General features: G+C 41.3%; 1 protein-coding gene across 1 annotated transcript in view; it reads left to right on the top strand.

Moving 5' to 3' along the window:
- The window catches only part of ABCD2 (ATP binding cassette subfamily D member 2), a 45,592-nt gene extending 24,164 nt beyond the window's left edge, over positions 1 to 21,428 (top strand). The window contains exons 7-10 of the mRNA XM_027640011.1: positions 6,362 to 6,507; positions 13,673 to 13,757; positions 14,482 to 14,607; positions 17,117 to 21,428. Coding sequence (XP_027495812.1) covers positions 6,362 to 6,507; positions 13,673 to 13,757; positions 14,482 to 14,607; positions 17,117 to 17,327 — 568 coding nt within the window. The 3' untranslated portion in view covers positions 17,328 to 21,428. The remainder of the gene's footprint in view (positions 1 to 6,361; positions 6,508 to 13,672; positions 13,758 to 14,481; positions 14,608 to 17,116) is intronic.
- Positions 21,429 to 21,978: the final 550 nt, after the last annotated feature.

The following is a 21,978-nucleotide window of genomic DNA, read 5'->3' as shown; positions in this document are numbered from 1 at the left end:
CAGAGATGTGCACAGCTTCTTTGCAAAAAAAGCCACAGTGTGATTAGTGTGATTTTTTCAGTCTTTGATATCAGATTCTAAATATATGCATTGAGAATTCAGCCTTTCATACTGTGCATTTAATTTCCTGTTAACTGTGTTAGTGGCCATAAGCTGATTACATTCCACTCAGGTGACTATCTATCTGAAATATTTAGCGGATGTTCATGGCTAGTTCTGTATGAGTGGAGAGCAAAGTTCAATGTAGGCTATTTTAAAGAAAGATCAATTATTTATATATTTATAAGGGTTGCTGAAAATTTAGCTGGCCCTAAAATCCCTTGAACTAGACACAGTACAATAAACTCACCCTCTTGTGTTTTTTTAAATTTTGATAAATATTGTTTATTATTTTTTAACTTTTTGGTGATACCACCTTCTGTTTGAGAGTAGTGGATACTTAAAAAGAACTTAATTCACATTCATTCAAGACATTTTATTTTCTCTAAGTTGTAGTGGTGGTGCCATCAATTATATTTTTTGCTGTTTATTTTGTTAATGTCATCCAAGAACTATTAAGAATTCAGTCCATTTTAATTAGTGGAGGCTATTTGTTCTTGAGCATCACTGTAGATCAAGCTTTGCTGCTGTTGAAAACTGGAGTTTTTACCATTGATCTAAGTCAGGAGCATTGCAAGAACTGGAGTTTTGCTGAGGTGATTGCAGACAAAGTATAACAGCTCCTAAAAATTAGGATCTTGGCAAGCAAGGTGATGGAATGTTCAAAATGTGTGGATTCCCAAGATGATCAGGGAGAGATTTTGAGCTTTTGGAAAATGATTCAAAATATGTATGTAGTAGGTAAAGGGAGCCACCTAGAGTTAACCTATAGGAATCTCTAGATATAAATGTGTGTCTGATCTTCTGCCTCTTACTGCAGTTTAGGTGCCAAACTGAGAGCTAAAATTTAACTCATTTATCTCTAACAAGTCCTCTCCTGAGAGCAGGCACCAAAATAAGATTAGAATCCCCTTTAATATGTTTTTACAGTGCTACTGAAGGATTAGCATAGTTGCTGCATTTTATATTAAAGAACATTGGGAGAAAGAAATTGGTACTAAAATCTCCTTCCTTTCAGTTGAGAACTCTGACTGGTATAGTATATAATTAGGCTCTTTCCAATAACTCTCTCTTTGGACATGTGGTTCCTGCCTCTTAACAGTAGTTTCCTTGCTTCAATGGGAAGATTAGAAGGTGCCCTCCTTTTGACTCCTCTTTAGCCAGGATGGTAGCCTAGAAAAATAGCAATTTGATGTCCTGCAAGCTGACAAGAACTTAGCCTGAAACCAGTTCTTTGAAGAGATTTGCTAACAGTAAACTTGTCATATAGCCCCTTCTCTTGCATCTCTAGTAGCTGCAGTGGTTTGTGCTGGACTTAAAACTGTTGCTCTCATATTCCATGCTGTGCTGGACCTTCGGGGGATTAGACAACATTTGGCTTTCTGGACTGGCGATTCTTCAGTGCAAGGCCTGACTTCTAAAGATCTTCCAAGTTTCTGAGGAAGATACTTCCCTGATTGGGGCTTGGGCTCCAGTATCAGCTTCTTAAATAGAGGTGCCTAAATTTGGAATACATTTTATTTTAGTTGTCAAAGCAAGCACTCTGAATTGCACTCTGAAGCCATCCCAATCTCCTTTGAAAATCCGAGCTGCAATTTATCTGAAAAGGAGAATCCCAGGTGTAGTGTTCCCCTTTTTCTCTCCTGCTTGGATGCATCAGACAGGCACCTTGTCAGCCAGAAACAGAAGCTTATAAAATGGGTCAGTCACGTGTTTATAGTTGCATTGCACATAATTTTCCCACATAAATTTGCATATCTATGAGAATAATAGTGCCATCATTACTGCAAACACACTTGGACAGTGAATGGCAAATCAGGTGTGAATTGCGCAGTTGGGGCCATGCAAATGGGTCTCAGAATAACGAGCCACATTTTTTAGACTTCACCTTCCATGGAGGAAGTGTTAATTACAGCCTGTGCCAAGGAAGGTGAGATGAGCTTTAGACTGTACCTGGAAGCAGTTCCTTGGGCAGTTACATTGGACTAATATCCTTTAACTTCTGATGCCAGACACTTAATTAAGGTTTATTTTTGGTCCTTTTCGTATTCCGGGATGCTTGGAGTTAAGACTCTGATCATTCAGATTGCTTCAGAGACTCTTAAAATCCATATTGATTAGTTGCTGTAATTCTTTAAAATAAGATTGTGGATGTCAGAACAGATTATAATTTCTGTCAGCGCAGTTTATTTTGCATGGAAGATGAAAACACCTTTGAATACATTCAGGGAGTATTTGTAAATATTTCAGGTGGATATGGCTTGTTCTGATTTTGGAGCAGAAATTTCTTGGCATCTAAGCAAGTCATCTTCCTTAACTTGCTACCCAAAAGTGTGAAGTCCTCTGCTCTTCAAGACATCAGAGCATTACTAGATGTTAGTAGAGCCTGGCTACAGTGTGCCTGTGTATCTACAGGTCCTTTGAATTTGCAGTATACCTTTTTGTCTGTGCCTAACAGCTCCAGCATGCAAGTCCTCTGTGTGGAAAGACAAGTGACTGGTATGTACTGTACTAGGTTTTGTAGCACCTGTCCCCTTCTTCCTTCCCAAAGCAATTGCAACAAAGAGACCATATCATTGGCAACACTTGCTCTTCCTCCCATATGATTTCTCTATTATTTTGCCAGCATTGTACACAATGTCATGTGTCAGTAGGGCCCTGGGGAATTGTCCATACCACAGGCTTCAGATTGCAGCATGTCTTGGTATCATCTTTCTTCCCCTCTTGCACTGCAAGGGGGAAACTGTAAACCCTAGGGATGATTCCTTGTTTCTAGGAGAACTACAAGTTCTAGCAGTATTACAAGTTACAATGCTACAAGGTGAAGTGCTAAGTGCACCAAACTAAAATTAGTGATGTAATAAAGCCATCAAACTGACTGAAAAGGCATCAGTTTATGAGAACTGAAAGTGTCTCTTCCAATAAATGCCTTGATGTTCCAGAAAACTGGGCAAGAACGAGTAAGTTTTCTTAACTTTCTGGAGGTTTGATACCAAAGCTTTAAAAAAGAATTGCTGATCTTAAATCCTGTATCTCAAAAGCAGCGTAGAAATCTTTTTTCAGAAAGCAGAGAAAGAAAGAAAACCATTGCAGAGCTATTACCATCAAAGACATGACCTCAGCATGGCAGAGGAGTTGCTTTTGGAGTCTGTAAGAGTGCTTTCTTTGAAACTGGAACCCAGACATTGTGGCTGAAAGGAAAAACTCCATCAGAAATCAATTCAGTTCAGTTAGACTCGAGTATTACTTTAGGACAAAAAGACTGTTTTTGTTGCTTGAACTGCTAAAAAATTAATGAAAACAGGATTTTAACAAGGAGCTTACTGGCAAACCCAAAATTTCACTGTTGCTGTATCCAGTTACCCGTACTTCTTACTGTTTAATGTCTATCATACACATGTAACCTCAATTACAATAACATCTGATGTTTAACAGGTTTTAGTGCATTTAACTTTGTGGCACCTGTGGTACGTAAGGAGGTTATTGTCTTCAAGCTACAGCTAGAGAATTCTGGTTTAGTCTGAGATTATGAAAGTATGAGTTAGTTGAGATTTCATCTAACTTTAGCAGTTTAGAGGTTAATTATCTAAGTTGTCTGGGCTATGACCCCCATTGAGAGAGAAGACCCCCCAGGTAGCAATCCATCCCCACCCTTAAATGAATGACATAAATCAGCTACAGAGGTGCTTCTCTTTGTTGTCAAGAGTTGAAGCACAAAATGAGAAATCTCATGCCAAGAAAGATGAAGTGTCCCCTCAGGGACACGAGTGGCTTCCTGTGAGATGGGGGGAGCAGAACATGCTCTCCCACCTCCCAGGGCAGACCTGTAACCATAAGCCATTCTTTTCTCTGCTAGTTAGTAATTGATGGGATTTGTTACTCCACTGCAGGCTGGGCTTTTCTTTAATTTTCACGGACTAGGTGGGGAGAGTCATGCTTGATAGTACTGGTGTGTTTAGATGGGAGGCCACAAGGAAAATCCAGCTGTACCAGGAAGCAGTGCTGGTGACTCAGTAAACAGCATGGCACCAAGTGTCCTGGCACAGTGCTTTTGAGCATTGCCTTCCTGATTGTGCTGTAGGTTAAATCTCAGAGCTGCTAGTCATTACAGGATCATACTTCACAAGAGTAAGGTATTAAAACCCCAGACAAATTACATGATAACTCTGTCCTCCTTGCCCTTACCTGCAGTTTCACCTAAATTACACGGTCTTACCCACAACCTTGATTTAAACCTTTCTGAGTACAGGTGGAGCTGCTGTCTTCTGTCCCAGAGGTGGCAGCAGTCTGGAGCAAGTGAAATGATTTCTGCATATACAAGTAAAGCCCTTTGGGATTATAGATGGAGAGCACTATAGAAATGTAATATATTGTTACTTCATGAAGTTACTTAATATTTAGAGTTGAAATTTTGCAATATCCCAATAAATGTAAGTGGTTCACTGCACTTGGTGCTAGTATTCATGCAGCAGCCCAGAGCAACAGTCTTCCCACAATAAGCAGAGGGCAGAACAGTGAGCAAAGAGGAGCAGCAGTGCTTGTGTTTGACTTGTGGTTCTGGTTTTGCTCCATGTGGGTGCTTGCCACAACAGGGAGATGACCAAATATTTGCTAGCAGTTCAGAACCCCTGCCCTTCCCACTCTCACCCAGCTAGTCGTGAAAGTAGTTGAACTATGAGCAGGTACAGACAGTTCACCATGCATGCTTGCAGCACGAAAACCACTGCAGCTGATACCAGCTTGCATTTGACTTTTAGTTCATATTGCAGCTTTAGTTCCGTAATTCTTCGTTTGTTGAGTTGTGAATTCCTTCACGTTACTCTGTGGTGTATTTTAGAGACTTCAGAATAACAACAGGTAAATCTGCCCCTTCTGCAGACCCCTTCAAGGGAAGGGAATAAATCTGCCCTGGTATTTCACATCTCTGCCAGGCAAAGCCTCTGCATGGCTGAGACCTTCCCACCACACAGGTCCAGAGCACTTTAGGGAAGAAAACTGACCTCTTGTCAGTCCACTGTGAAGTTGTTGGAAGCAGTTCTTGGTGGCAAGAGCAAGCTGCCTTAAAGCCTCCTCATTGCTGGCCCAGTTTTGTTTGCTCCTCTCTATCATCCCCTGACACCACAGCTTTAATAAGACCGGCATTGTTTTAGCAGATGAACCCAGAGGGAGTTAGTGGAACTCTTGGCAGAGAAAACAAGACAGAGTCTGGAGGCTGACTGTTCTTTGGCTCTGGCCTTCCCTTCCAAACTCAGAATCTCACAGACTGTCCCTGGAGTGTTTCTAGCTTCCAAGAGCTATCAGCAGTATCTGTGGGACAGGATGGAGATCTGTCCTTCACAAGAAATCCTTAGAAAAGGAGCAAAAAAGAAATGGTCAAATAGATGTATCTTGCTATCCTAGCCTGAATGGCCTGGTATCTTTTAGAAAGCTGTGAAGCTGTTCTTTCAGCTTACTTTATTTGAGACTAGGAGGATTTTTGGGCCCTGGGCTGAGCACAGCTCATGTTACTGTGGAAACTGTCCATAGCCATTCCAGAGACACAACCATGACTGAGAACTCTGGCTTCAAATTGGAGACAGCTTGTTTTAAGTAAGTATTACCTGGTCTGGACATATGGTGATTCAGAAGCTGCTTCACATACAGCACAGCCTTGTGCTTGGCAAAGGGAGGCTGGTGCTGGGAGGTTTAATGTGACCAGCCTCTCTAATGTATGCTATTTTGCAATTCAGAAGTGTTACACAGCCTTCTAGAGCCAGCTAAGTTGTGCCTGGTCACAATTCTACACTTCGGAATAGTAATGTGCAAAGGCTTTCAGTGCCTGACTCAGGTGTCTCCTGCACCATGGAATTCTTTCCCAGTTTGAGCTGCAATGTTTTTGTTACAACTTGTTTTTAACATGTGAGTGTTTAAATCAATTTCTAAATCTCTTAGAGTATCAAACCTTGAATACAGCATAATTTCACTGATTCCAAGTGAAGGCATTCAGAATGGACTATAAAGTGGATATTTATTCTGCTTGATCTGTCATTGTGTTTCCATGCTAGCACTACTCCTGTTGCTACCCAGTAATCAACTATTGTGGAAACAATACATTGTCCCTAGGGTAAGGTTAGAAAAGTGTTCAACCACAATGCATCCACTGGATAAATCCAGTTTTAGCAACGTGGTGTTTAAAGCATTATACTCTGCTCATAGAGCATCAGCAAGATGTGCTCCCTGGAAGCCAGCCTCACATTACCAGTTTCTCTGTATTTTATCTCAGGCCCTACATGTCCATTGGAACGCTACGTGATCAAGTCATCTATCCAGACTCAGTGGATGACATGCATGAGAAAGGCTACCAAGACCAAGATTTGGAGTCTATTCTGCAGATGGTTCACCTGTACCACATAGTTCAAAGAGAAGGAGGTAAATTGCATATATTTGTAAAAAGCTTTACAAAATCCTTTCCTTGCATGTGTATCTTAGTGTGACTGACCTTTACTAACTGAACTGGCAAAACTGGATCCAGGTCTTTTGTGGTTTTGGGAGCTGCACAGCCACATGGTTGTTGCTAACTTATGCTAAGGGAGGTAGAAGAGCTGAGTGCTCCTCTCCTCCCCTCTCCAGTAAATCCATGCCCAAGCTGAACATCACATCCTTGTTCTCTTGTAATGGCCAGTCTTTTCCTGGTATTGTGAGATCACTGACCTTCCATCATTTTCTTAGAAAATGTAACCTGTCTTAATATCTTGTAATGTCACTGACTACATAAACTTGAAAGCGTGTGAATGGAGAGTCAGATCCGCTTTCACCTCCCTGGTTTGTGAGATCAGCAGGAGTATGTGCCATGAGAAGGAGTGTCAGATACCACCCCACCAGAGTGAGCAAGTTAAAAATAACCAAACAACACTGGCTGGCAGTAGAGTGTTGCCATCTACTGCTTGCTATTTAAGTTGCCATGTGTTCTCAGCATTGTTTGTTCTCAGAGTAGGGGACAGTGTAAATACAATGGCACTATAAATATCAAGATGTTAAAGTTTTCTTTTGTGTCTAAGTAACTGGAGAATTTCGTGGCTTTTTTTTCCCAAGCATAGCAGTAATTTTTGTCCTTCTGTTCCTACCAGCCACTAATCTCTAGTTTCAATTTCCTCCCCTTCATTATGCTTTTAAAACAGACACAGGACAAAGTTGGTAACATTTAGAGAAAAGAAAAAAGATCTTTAAACCACTCTAAGGGGCTGATATGCGAGTGCTGAATGTACCCTGCTTCTCTCTGCCAGCTGTAGAGACTCCTTTTTGAGCAGGTACTTTGGGAGCATTGCCTTGTAATGTGTGTGCTTGATTACTCTCAGGATCATATAGAGAGTAGAGCTTCAGCCACTGGGAATCCCAAGGCAATGTCTAAATTCCCATTTCTGGATTGCAGCCTGTTGCTCTGATCAAAGGGCAGAAGGTGTCTTTTATTTTTGAAGTATGCAATGGACACTGCAGTGTCTTTTCTGCACATTTTAGAGTGGGGGGTTGTAATTGTTTATAGCAACAATTGTATACTCCACCTTGCAATCCTTTTGTTAGACTCTCATCTTTCCATAGGTTAATGCTTTTTTATTAAGAATGTGATAATGACTGCTTGCCCTTGAGTTGCAATAGAAAATAAGAATCTGCCATCATTCTGATTCATCAGATCTGATCTTATGACACAAGAATTGAAAAAGTGGGCAGAGAGCTAAACTCAGTGATCGGAATAATTGCAGATACGGCCTCTACTCCCTGCACTGACATTATAACTATTCCTGTTAGTGTTCCTGAGCCATTTGCTTCAGTTGGTGAAGTGCTCAGATTGCAGAACAAGTGGAAGTGTTAGGGAGCTGGAAAAGGAGGAGCACTTAAACTGCCAGTGGCAAGAAGTTACTGTGGAGTGTGCATTCATTGTATATTGGTACTTGTAGATGCACTGAACAACACATAACCCTCAGCAGCCAAAACCATCCCCCCAGCAGTCTCTGAATGTTCATCATTGTGGTTTCTGACCCTGCAGCTGGAGCATCTAACTGATGGTGGGGCAGTTACTGTGCTACATACAAGAGCCTTGGCCAGAGTCACTGTTCTGTATTGCCAAGCTGAAACCCCAAGTTTGGATCAGTCTCGCTCTGCTTTCTCTGCCAAAGAAAGTACTTATTGCTGACCCCATTTTTGCTCTTCTGCCTGTCTGACTGCACATGCACAACACACACAATCTATTAAAAAGTCTGGAGGACACTGTTAATGTTCACTGGTGCTCTACTGAAGCTCAGGGTAGGGGCACACTGTGCAAAAGTTCGCACAAACAGACGTGTCTTAAATACTTTGTGATCTAAAGTGACAGAAAGGGGCAAAGCCGGAAAACAGGAAGGGAGATTACCACATACCAGAAGTTTTTAGGACCATAATATACTTACTTGTTCCCTCTTCTCCTTGAGCATTTGCAGGAGACAAGTGCCAAGGTAGGAGCAGAGAGGAAAGCCTTGACATATGATTTGACGCATTACTCAGGTTTTATATGCTCACATATTTTTTAAAGCTGCCCTGGTCTGGAACAAAGACTCATATTCTGGTTTTTTTGAACTAGCAGGACAGAGAAATACTTGTTGAAAGTGAACAATTGAAATTTTTTGTTTATACACAGATTAATATTTCTAATGCCAGTTTTTATTTTATTTTTTTAATTAAAATATTACTTTTAAACTAAAATTATTTTTATTAAAAATGGAGCTTTATTCTTTGTGAAATAGTGAAAAATCCTATATAAAGCTTGTAGAACAAAGGATTTGCCCCAAACCACCTTTCTTCTTTCTGCAAACTGCTTTGATGCTTGACAGACACTGGCATTTTAAAATAGAAAAACTTTTTGCTGAAAAATTCCCAGCAAATTTCTATTTATATATTATATACACTTTTGGAAAATGTACTACATCTGAAAAAAAAAAAAAAGAAATCATTCTTAGTTACTCAGATCCATGTGGATATATGGGATATGTCGATGCTATTTTGAACCATTTCCTTAACTGTTCTAAGAATGGAGTGAACTATCTGTCAATCATTAAGTTATAGAAATCTAATATAATTCTTCAATATTTATTTCTCTTCTCCTTCAGAGCCTTAACTCTGTCTCTTCCCTTTTCTCCTATCCCCTGCAGCATTAAGCCTCAACCAGGCAACAGGCTCCTTAGGGCATGACTCTCTTGTACTTTAATTGACCACGAAAGTCTTGTGTGTATAATCTGATGCTTTGCAGTTTTGTGTTCTGCTCTTTGTGGGCAGTTATGAAAAAGCCAGATGGAGCCAGAAGTACACAACTCTGACTCAAATTATTTGTTCTGGCGTGACTTTATTGTCTTTAGCTGAATTACTTCCACATTGCACAGTACAAGGGTCACCACATTCCAAGTATAAAGTAGCCAACAAGAGCCTGACGTTGTCCTTGTTGCAGCCAGGGACAGAAATTCTGCTTTTTCTACCAATACTGTTTGACCCAGTTAGAAATAAATAGAATGGTTACAAGAATTAATAGCCCAGTTTTTGGCATTTAGCTTCGGTGTTACCCTCGTGAAACTTTTTTCAGTTAGTATCAACAGAATACATCAAATCCACCAAAACAACAGTCTCCTTCTCCACCACCACTGTTGTGGATGTCACTGAGCCCAAGCCCTCGAAGAACCCAGTGCAGTGGCTGTTGACAGTACCCCCCCTTGCTGCTGGAGGCAGAGTTCCTTTCCTCCTGAGGTCCACACTAATGTTTTTCTCACCTGCTGGATATTAGAGGAATGCTGTTTTGTTACTTACCTTTATATTGTCAGTAAGGTGCCCCCTCAACACTTGCAAAGTTGCTAGCTCTACCAGAACCATAATTTCATACAAAATGTGGGTAGCAAAGAAGGTTGTATTCAGCGTGGGTAGTGAAAAAGCATGTCCAGAACTCGGGGGTAATATCATGGAGATGTGCTGTGGATATATCTAAGGTGGTTCCTTTTGGCCTGCTTTGAAAATCCATGTACATTTAGCAAGTGTCAGTTGTGATGCAGCCTTAGGCTGCCAACAGCCTGTGACACAAGCGGAGCCATGAGTACGTGTAGCAGCACAGTGAATGCATGACCGGGCCTGTCTGGCTAGGGCTGATGACATTACTGAGCAAGTTCAACCTGTTTATGGTTTCTCAGCACCCCAGATTATAATTATTCCTCATTATTTTGCACATTTGTCATATCTTTGGGTCTTGTCCAGGGAACCTTTGTGCTAGGCCACATATAAACACACAGACAAGCCCATTTCCTCTCTTTGACATTTTTTCATCTGATTGTTTTAGTCCTGGATTTACTTTTGTTACTGGTACCAACAGGAACTCTGGAAGAGCTCTGCCAGCTTTTCCAGTGGCTCTGCAATTCAGAGACACAAATCCTTGCAGTGTCATGCTGAGCTGGGGTTCATATAATTGGTGGTCTCTTTGTTCCTTCCTCAGCTCTGGGTTGCCCTTGCATATTCATCCTGCACAGCACCCAGGCTCTCTTCCATTTGGACAAGTGCTCAGAACATACACTGTGCAAGAGGCTTCCATGCCCAAAAATTCACCAGGGGTGGACTCTCTGGCTGTTAGCCTTTCTTCTGTCAGATAATGCTCCAGTCCATGTCTGATAAGGCACATTTGAATGGAAATCTGGAAAAAGGAAACTTTAAGCATATCTTTTCATGGCAGCTGAATGCTCTGTCTTGCATGAAATCCTTGTATTCAGAAGGATGAAAGATACAGAGGGCTACAGATCCCAGGTGTAACCATTTTTTTGTTGCGAAATATAGCTTGTGTTTTCCTTCAGAAAACTGAGATTAAAGGAATTATAAAAGAAACCATGCAAGAAAATGAGATGCTGGTATCATGAGGCTATCAGTGGTTTCTGCAGACAGCTGTATGTATTTCTCTTGCTGTTAGTGTGCCCCAGCACATTATATGTGCTCTTTGTCTTACTGACTGCAAAAGGCATTTCTGTGACATCCAGTGTTCATCACATCTACATCAAGGCTGTGTGTAACAAGAAGCTGGGCAAGGAATTTGGACTCCGAAAGCTGGGATTGTATTTGCACCTACTGAGAGGTTTGTGCTGGGTTCATGGGCGAGCCATTTCATTTCTTCATTTGGGAAGTGGATGTACCCGTGGGTGACCTAAGCTGCTGACTTGGCTGATATTTCCAGAATGCTAATGACCTTCACTGACCTATGCCATGTCAGCAGGAAGAAACGGGAGACAAGTAGGTGCACTATTGTTCGTGCACAGTGGGGAGTCTGTTTAGTGTGAGTTACAATGCCTAAGTGTTCAGGGGAAATTGTTCAGACATTAGAAAATAATTTTCAAAAGGGGTAATATAAAAATGCTCACTTCCTTATCTGTTGTTTGAAGCATTCCAAGTGTGAAATGGAAATTTCAGGGAGGGAGCTAGGCAGGAAGAGACAAGATGCACCTCTCATGTTCAGTTAGAATGTAAGTTGAAGTGACCACAGAGATGACCATTGTATCCTGGTAAAAAGAGGGTAAATCTTACACCTTTAGAGAAAATAATAGAATGATTTTGCTGACAAGAGAATGCTTCTTCATGCTGCACCATGTACTCTGAGGCACGTGGTGTGACTTGGGAATTGTCGTGTTCAGGGCTGAGAGTTGGACTCAATGATCCTTATGCGTCCCTTCCAAATCAGCATATTCTGTGATTCTTCTTGAACTTCATTCCCTTTTTGTCTTTTAGTAAGCCTTTATAAACCAGCTGATCAGGAAGAAACTGTATGAACACAGGCACTGCTTCCCCAGGCACATGTGCACACATGCACACCCACCCACACCCTAGCTCAGATCCTGGTCCCTGGAGCTCGTCTGTATTCTCAGCTTAAAAATAACAGAACATAAGCAGCAACTTGAATGTTGTATTTAGAAGCATAGTTGTTTTTATGGCTTTCATGAAGGACTGTTCCCATCCCTTCCTAGAACCCTTTGCCAAAAGGTGTTTTACAGTGTTTTTTGGAAGCTCAAAGTGTCCCAGCACTGGGACTGCTCAGCAATAGCAGCCTCTGTATATCTGTTCCCTTTACCAGAGTATATCCAAATGGTGATTCAGTTATTCACTACACAACTCCATCTTTACTTGGAGCCTGCTGATAGAAAGCACTGGATGTGCCCCTGGGAGGATATCCACTGGGATCCTGAAACAAGAATGGAAAGAAAATAGGGAAAAACTGTAGGATCACTACAGGTGATGTCTTTCTTCTGTGTGCATGCCTGGCTTTAAAATCTAACTATATACACATTTATTTAAAAATCATTGCATTATATTTTCCAATTTGATATAGAGAAAATTCTTGAAATTCAGCCTGAAGTTATCAATTCCTGATTTTGGCCACACAGGCCCCCTGCTTTACTGAGGGTTTTTTCAGTCCTATCAAGCCCAAGCACAGGCAGAACAATCCCCAGCCTGTTGCACCTTCACAAGCCCCTTTTGTCTCACCTTTATTCAGTTACCAGAAATGACACAGCCCATCCTCTTTGCTTTATCTTATTTATAGTCTTTTCTGGCAAATGTTTATTTTCAGTTTGGCAGTGGCAGAAAAGGGGTTTTAACTTTTTAGTTACGGTGTTTCTGGGCTGATTTGGAAAATGTTCTCTTTCTCGGCCCTACTCCAGCTGCTTGTCTCATGAGTAGATGATCTGTTGAGAGAAATGTCTTATCAGATTTTCACTACATCCACACTCTCCCTTTTCAAAACTCATTTATTTTGCTACTCTATACATCTGGATTGTTTGACTGAAGACTTATTTTCAGTAGGGTAGTTTGTTATTTGAAGTTTTTCATTAGTGGGAATGAATCATGCCAGAGTACTCACAGAACACCAGTCTGCCCTAGAATTGCAGATAAAATGCCTTATGCTCCCATTGCATGTATCTGAAAGTGATAAAGAAATACATCAGTTAGAGGCCATGCAGAATATTAAATAAGCATACCCCCTGTTATAGCAGTTGTGGGTTATTTCTAAATACAAGGTAGTGGGAAATTTGTATAGAAGATTCTCCTGTCTCTGTGCAGTTTTGCTGCTTGTCTCTGTCTGCAGCTGTGTTTCTGTTGAGTTTGCTGACAGTTTTCTTTGCCTACTGTGGTGAATGCAGTCCAGCACTGCTCTTTGGTTTCTTTTTTAATTTATTTTAGTTTGTTTTTAAATTTCCACTGATAACTTTAAAGAAAAAATAGCAAATTGTTTCATGACACAAACATGACAGAATAAAATTATTAGTTACAGGTCAAAGAGTTTTTTCAAAGAGACGGTAAGTAAAGTTTTTTGACAATATCTACATGACCAAAAAGGTTAAACTCCACTTTTGAAATTTACATGATATGAGGGACATTTTTCCAGTTGATGGCCAGTGGAAAAGCACTGAGGTATTTCAGAAGATGTGATCCAGAACCCTGAGCTATCTCTTCTGCAGTAGAATTGCTCTTTACAAGATGTTACAAGTGAAGCTGCATTTCCTTCATAAACTTACATTGTCCTGACTCATTTTATTTGCATTTCTTTTAAAAGGCTGGGATGCCATCATGGATTGGAAAGATGTCTTATCAGGAGGAGAAAAACAAAGGATGGGCATGGCTCGGATGTTTTACCACAGGTAAGTGTTAAGATTCATTCCTTAACTAGCGTTTGAAAATGAGGAAGGGTTTTGCAGGTTTCCTGTTACAATTTGAGCTGTAGTAGGCTATAATCTGCAATATGCAACACTGCCAGACAGCTGCATAGGACCTGCATAAACCTTGTTGTTTATTCATACAAGCTTTGACTTTAGTTTGAACAATGTTTCTTAAGCTTTGCTTTTGGCAACATAACATTACCTGTTCGACATACTAATTTCTTTAACATCTCAGGCACAAACACCTTCCCTCCTACAACTGTGGCAGAAATCTGATGGACTGTTGCAGAAGCTCTTGGAGTTTGATAGCCAAGCTCCAAAACCTTTTGTTTTTGGAGACTGCAAGCACACAAAGACAGCCCAGTCCACACATGGCAGTCCACGGAAAGCTGCTGAGTCAGCTGTATCTACTGCCCAACTTGCTGATAGGACAAAATAACCCTAGGTCAAACTAGGACATAATATTTAGATCACTGTGTACTCAGATGGACCAGGAAATAAACCCCATTTTTCCTGGAAGTTGTCTCTGCACTTGAATAATGCATGGAAAGTTTATGTTGTTGCTAGCCAGCTTTCAGCTGTAAATGAGAGACAGCTGTCTGGCAAAAATAGCTGTCTCCTTTCTGTTGTTGTTGCAATGAAACATCATACATGGGAATACTGTCCAAAACCTAGAAGAGTAATGTTCTTCATCTGCTTTTGAAAGGCCGAAATATGCATTGCTGGATGAATGTACGAGTGCTGTAAGCATTGACGTCGAAGGAAAGATATTCCAAGCTGCAAAAGCTGCTGGAATATCCCTACTTTCCATAACACACAGACCTTCTCTTTGGTGAGTATCTTTGGGGCTTTATCATGGTCCTTGCTTTTAGCTTTCTGACAGGCAGTGGATTGGCCTTTACTCTTTCTGCTAGGGCAGTTGTTTAATCAGTATCTACTGCACTTTCTAAGATAACTTGTCTACAGCTATGTTGATTTAAATTAATTTAGCATTGATTTTTTTAATTCTTTGAAACTTGTTTATTCCTCCCTCTTATTTTTTTTTAATGTGTTTCAGTTATTAGCATGCAGGTGTCTGAGATGCAATTAATAAGTCTACACCACAGCCACAACAGATATCACCAGGTTGTTCTGTAAAGGTGACAAGATACATGAGGTGTCCTGGGGAAGTTTACCAGTGCGGGGAGAAGATGGGAAACTTGCCAAGTGGTTAAACTATTCCTTGTTCTTCCATAGGAGTAATACATCTGGCTTTTTAACTTCAGTTGTATGTTCTCTATCTGCAGCATTTGTGAGCTTTCAAATATGATTATCTGTTAAAATAAGAAATATTGGAATTCTGAGAAGCATCATTCTAGGAGGGAGTACTAAGTATAGAAAAGTCCCTGCAAGGAAAAAAATGTAGTAATGTATAAATGAGACCAAGGGCAAAATGAGACCAAAGAGGTGTAAGATAACTTTAGCAGAGACTATTTGTTCTGAACTCCTAGATCCTGCTGTCAAACTGTTTGTTTTTTTTAAACTGATGACAAAAATTCCATTATTAGTATGTTGCCTCAAAGGAAAAAAATTGTATCAGTGTCTGCTTCTCTGGAAAGGAACGGTTTCCCTAGCATTCCTCCTTCCTCTGTGTAGGTGACAGTGGAAATGGTTTTTGTTGAATCAAGACCTAAATGTTAAGAAAAAATGAGTATTCTGATACAAAAAAACCCATTCACATAGACTTTTGGTTTTAAAATAATTTAAATTACGCTGATGAAGAAAAGAAATATTTCATTTTGTTTAAGTTTGGTGGTTTTTTAAAACCACTGCTCAAGAAAACAGGTATTTGAGAGCATCTCACCCATAAATGATTATAAGAGGGAAGTTATTCAAAAGACCTTTAGAGAAAGATCTTTTGAGTTCAGTTTCTTACCAATATTTCTTGTTTTCTAGTAGTAGTGCTATTCAGGAAGGCTTGGGATTGCTCTTGTAATCTCCACAGTATTACTGAAATGATCAGAAATCTCGTGATTTGTGTGGTTCTGGAGAAGTAAACAGAAATGCTGAGTATTCAGAAACAAGCATACCTTTAACTTATGTATGCTTTCACAGGGACTGCACTGCAGAGTAAAAAAAGCATGTTCACATGCTATTTTCTCGTCTTCAAGATTATACCAGGAAATATTTGCTCTTTTAATCAAAATGTTTATTAAAACTTTCCTAGAACACAGACACTGGACATTTCAGTCAGCTCTTAGCTTCTTGATTTTTTGGGTTTTAGTGGGGCAAAAATAGAGGGATAGATGGGGTCACAAAGAATAATATGCAGGAAGTGCTCAATGTAAGTCTGGAGATGAATCTTTTTTGAGTCCCGTGTCATAAACCATTGAGTTTATTAAACTGTCACATTCCCTGGATGGGATTTATAATCAGTGTTTTATGATGCATCTCATCTTCTGTAATTTATAGTGATAAATTACACAGTCATACCAGCAGCTCTGAAGGAACTCTGTGCTCTTGCTCTTGTATCTCCTGAAAAATGTCTTGTCAGGTCTTGACAAACTCTACATATACACCTTTGAATATTTTCAGTGCACACACCCTGATACTTACTGAAAGATCTGTGACTCCTACACAGACTTTTTTATTTTGGCCCCTTGCAAATCAAACCATGTTTTAGGACTGAAGGTGCCTTTAGCCAGCCTTATAAGATGCAGGGAACAAACTGAGGTGTAATTTGAACAAACTCAAGTTTTATCAGTAGCAGCAGGTGCGCTGTGCCTGCCTCACTGTATTTTCCACTAAGGAGGTAAGACATCTCTCAGGAAGCGGGTAAATAAAATAAACTGGGACTAGCGTTCCTGAGGAGAAGCAAACCGTGTCTGTCACTGCTGTTCAAAGCCCTGGAGAAAAAGGCATCTGATGGAGTTGAAGTGAAGGCAACTGTAGCCACAGACAGTGTTTCCAGGAGGGAGGCCACCACCTAGGCCAGAGACAGCAGATGATGAGGGAACCACCACTGCAGGTGAGGGCCTCCATGAGCCCGGCCATGTGGGCAGTGACTGCCCCACTGGGAGCCCACAGCGGTGCCAAGAGCTTACAGGTGGCACCCACTGCTGAAGTTCACTGGATGGCCTAGAGGGGCCCTGGTGACAGACTTTGAAATACCCAAATCCCTCACGCAAGACTGTCCCGGGATGATGAGTCATTGAAGAAAAGGTCTTGCCCAGTGATCCAGGACTGAACACCTCTCAGTTTCCTGAGAGGCACCATTGAGAAGAGACAGACATCCAAATTTGTTCGCAAAAATGGACCATCTGTTCCCTGAGCCATTGCTAATGTTTTAATTTCTACTACAGGAAGTACCACACTCACTTGCTGCAGTTTGATGGACAAGGCGGCTGGCGTTTCGAGCAGTTGGACACCGCTATCCGTTTATCACTGAGTGAGGAAAAACAGAGACTGGAATCCCAGCTTGCAGGAATTCCTAAAATGCAGCAGAGACTGAATGAACTGTGTAAAATCCTGGGAGAAGACTCAGTGCTTAAAACAATGGACAAAGAGGAATAAATAATTTATGTTTTATGTTTTTAAAAGTATTTTTTTAGTTAAAAGCATTACAAATTCAGCCATTGTCCTTTGCATGCATTGTGATAGAGGCTTAGAGCATAGCGAAACACAGCCAGCAGAAAATAATGCTCTGAATGCTATGTAAGACTTTAGCATTTTAGTATTAAGGAAGAAAGAGGTTGAACTGTGAAAAGAAAATAAGCAAGTGCACAGAGTATAAGATTAGTCATTGGAGCTTATGTTAATTCCTAGTGAAAGCCCGATTCACTGCAAGAAATGGCCAATACACTTAGGTTTTGTGGGTGAATTTTTACCTGAGACTTGGCCTGCAGAATGTGCTCTTGTACCAGGTTACTGTGCATATGATATGCCTGCTACACAGAGCAACTGGACATGAAACTCAGGCATGGAGCACGGCAGAGGCAGTATCTGGGTGAGTATGCAGATGCATGCAAAAATCTCATCTGGGTATAAGAAGCATTCAGCCCATGTGAAACAAGACTTCTGTTCTACTACTGAATTGTATACACACCTTTACTTGCATTTTTATAGAAAATAACATAATAGGCTGATCAGAAGAAAACTGTCTGACCAACCCACTGCCCCCGTGATGGAGAAGCAGGGATAGAGCTAAATATGTAATGTGCTTGTGCTGTACTCTATGCCACTGCACATAGCTTCAGAGGCTCCTTGCCCTTCATGATACATCAGTTCCTTTGGGGGATTATATATATCCCTTATTCAGTAACCTCTGGTGGTGTGGATGGAGCACTGGGCCTGGCATCAAGTGACTTAGTTTTTGCTTGACTAAATCATTCATTTGCTCCATGTGTCTGATCCAGCCAGCATCCATCTCTGTTCCTCCATTGGTATAATCACAACATAGACACTTCTTTGTTCCATGAGACACTTTGTGACAGGAAGGACTGTAGGAGAAAGAAAGGTCAGTTTCTAACAATAGACTGAATTCTCAGGCAAGGCTGTCCTGCCTGTTAAAATGCTCAGCATTTATAAAGGTCTGTGAAAAGTTAGAGCATTTTGTAATTACTAATTAATATGTCTGCCCTTTTTTGGTGAAGTGGCTGAACACTGCCCTCACCATGAGCAAATGCATTGGTTAACAGCTTTGCTTTCAAATGCACTCACTGATTGTCCCATCTGCTTTTCAGTCAGTAGGAACATGGTCCCCAGTCAGTCAAAAGGTGCTTTAACAGAACAGCCTGAGACAGTACTGGCCTGCATGCCTTGCTGGAGGCAAAACCTGGAGAATTAGAAATAAAGATGTGAATGTATTTAAGAGCTCCTGCTCTCTCTGGCTGCAAGTGCATGGCAGAAGGGCAGCTTGGGAGTGAAGATCAGATGTGGTAAGAGGCTTTACAGATGGGTAAATGAGCCTTAGCTGAGATGTAGCGATCCTGAAGTTTGTTGGTTCTTTTTTCCCAGAAGTGTGATTCCTTAGAAGATTTATGTCTGTTGTTCTCAGTCTGAGAAAGGCAGTGCTTAAGCTGTTAAGCACTGCTAAAGAGAGGAGAAATATTTTAGGGGCATTTGCTGAGATGGAAATGCTTGAGCATCCTGAAGTTAATAGAAACTGTTTCCTTTTTCTGATTACTTCACGAAAACGGGGAAGGTGAATTAACTCCATCTGCCAAATCCTAGTCCAGTGCACTAATAATTAGCCCATATTCCTTCTCACTGTGTGCTCGGCCTCATGATTGGTATGGCACTTGCACCAGAAAGTGGAATAAGTCTGCTCCCTCCAGAATATGTGGCTTGAATGTAACCCTGTAACTTATCCTGGTGACAGCAGTTTGTTCCTTTCTTTAGTTTTTGCTGTAATTTTCACCCACTGAGACATCCCACTGACATAGAAAGGAATGCTCCTGGGAACTTTTGAAAGGGCTGAAAAATTAAGGTTCAAGAAGTTGTGTAAAAAAACTAAAGAACAGAGTGGAGGTCACTGCTGTGGTGGCTGACATGTGCAGGCATTTTAATTTGCAAGTGTCTCTGCTTGTCCCTCTCCCTGAAGGCGAGCTTTCCCCCCTCTCATCTTCAAAGCAAAATTTGGAGCTGCAAAGGAAAAAAAGAAGTCAGCCAAGAATCTGTTCTCAGTGAGCATGAATGAGATGACTGATGAGTGTAAAAAGCTTGCACATTTTTGAGTTATGTTTCTCTAAGATGTGGTGAATCAGGCGTACACCATACACATGCCCTTGTCCCCGCTGCTGCGTATCCTGCTAGCTCAAACCAGCCACTTTTCCACAGGAGGATCTGAGGTGGAGGAAGGGGCATTATTGTTCCCCCACTAAGCACTTTAATATGTGGCTGGGAGCTGAACCAGGGTTGACAACTCCCTGAATGAGTAGGACACTGAAAAGTGATGAAGTGGCCCAGTTTGGTACAGCTCCAGGTATCCCACCAAAGCTCTGCTCTGGCCCTTGACTTTCTGGGAGCCTTTATGGACAATACAGCATCTGAAATCTGCTGTACACCTCGCAGAGATCAAAGCTGGCCATCCCTCATGGCATAAAGCAGACATCTTCTGAGGAAACCATGTTGAGTAGAAGAAAGTATTTTTGCTGGGGTTTTTTAATGAGATTATGCATAAAACATACAAAAGATATATATGTTACTGATGAAATTTTGATGAAAACTGAAATAATACCAGGATCGATGTAATAGTATTTTCTTTGAAGTTTGACATATATTTCTTGAATCCAGAGATAGACTTAACCATTCCCATCTAGTAATATAATGTAAAATATTCTAGACTCTTGCTCAGCTATTCACATTCTTGTAGGCATGGCAAGAACATTAGAGGCTGGTATGAGAAGAAACACTTCTCTAAATAAGAACTTTATGAGTGATACTGAGCCAGTTTTAGAAGGATTTTCTGTACTGGTGGCTTGTTATTTTTAAAGCTAGTTTTGTGGAAGGAAGAGAAGCTGCCCTGGAGATATTTTCTGCAAACTTTCTCTGTTGTTCCAAGGGCTAATTGAGACTGGAGTGTCCGTTTCTGTTTCTTCAGAGTTTTACAGGGCATAGGCCAGCTCATTTGGTGCTGCTTTGGGCCCAGCCGAGCAGAGGTGCGTGCTCCCTGCTCAGGAATAACTCAGGGAGACAGTTCTGGAGCCGAGGCATGGGGAACACGTGGCCCTTGCAGTGCGAGAGGGTCAGAGCGGGACAGGTGGAATGAGAGCTGCTTATCAGTGTTCATTCCCTTTCTGTCATTCAGGAGCTGTGACTCCCTGGGAGGCTGAGGAAGTGACTTTTTGGTCTTCTTTCTGCCTGTTGTATCTAGCTGGAGCTAGCCAGATATCCCGCTCAATGTGTCATAGCATCTGTGCATTCAGGGCGGGATACTGCACAGTGCTGAGCACACCTGGCCCCCATAAGCGCCCTCTCACCCCCCAGGGCTCAGGGCAGACTGGACTTGCCTGGGTCTGCATCCTAGAGGAGTACAGGTGCTGAGCAAAATTCATACCAGCCTCAGGCAAGGAATAACTGTACAATAAAAATATGAATTTTCCACATCAGTTCATTCAGGTAATGCAGGAATTTTTTGGAAGAATCTTCAGAATGGGAGGGCACGTTTTTTGTGCTTAGGATTTCAGTATGTTAGAGTGGGAGGAGTTTGTTTTTCACTTAGCTTTGGGACCAGAGTCATTCCTACTTTGGACTTGGAAGCCCTCCTTCTGCAAGGACAGAAGACCCCATATATCTTTTAAAGGACTTTTTGAAAGCAGTGGGATTTGTATTTGAGTAGGGAATGAAGGACTGGGTAATCACTGGGATATTTTAAAGAAAATTGCATTAAAAAATTATCTCCTAAAGCAAATGAACACATCTACAGTCCCCTCAATATGTCTGAATGGTGACAGTGCATGTCATAAGTCAAATTTATGGGCCAGTCGTATAAAAAATCCCCTTACTGAGCTGTTTGTGAAGCTTAAGAGAACTGAACTGCTAATTGAATGTCTTTGTTTTGTTTATGTTTGATATTAATGCCTTTTAAAAGCAGACGATTTATAAAGCAATAAAATATGCTTTACAGTTGTAATTTATTCCAACCTCAAATAAAACACGTTGCATTTACTTTGAGTTTGCAGTGTTCCTTATGAGTCACTCACAAAGCAGTCAGGACCTGCCTGCCTGTGCTCTGGGAGTCCTCTCCCATCCCTGGTTTCTGTGATGGAGCAGGAAAGCTTGGGGTGGATGTTGTGTGTTTTCAAGTTAAAACAGGTGTTCCTAGATCAGGCTGGCGTCAAAGGCTGCTATGAGGTTTCTCATGTCTCATGCCCATCCACTTCAGTGTGCACCTGATTTGTGACAGGAAGGTGACAAGAGCTGCCACCCCTTGCTGGCGTGTTCGCAGGGGGACTGGGCACCCAGCAGTGAGCCAGAGGACCGTGTCAGTAGCACGACTTCAGGTGTCCTCAGCAGCATCGGTCCCAAGGGTTGTTATTGTGGTCTTTGTAAGATACAGTTATGCATAAAGCACCAATGTCACAAATATTAACAAGCAAGTGCCCACGATGGCCTAGCAAAGGAGAGGGTTTTTTCTTGGGGAGCATGAGGACATCGGTTGACTCCTTAGCTGCTTTGACAGAGCTGGCTGATGTCTGGCCCCTTCCCAGCTGTGTGGCAGGTG

This window comes from Corapipo altera, unplaced genomic scaffold (assembly GCF_003945725.1).
Source record: "Corapipo altera isolate COAL_440 unplaced genomic scaffold, ASM394572v1 1b, whole genome shotgun sequence".
Taxonomy (NCBI): Eukaryota; Metazoa; Chordata; class Aves; order Passeriformes; family Pipridae; genus Corapipo; species Corapipo altera.
Note: the sequence above shows the minus strand (reverse complement) of the source record. Positions and strands in the feature narration are given on the sequence as shown.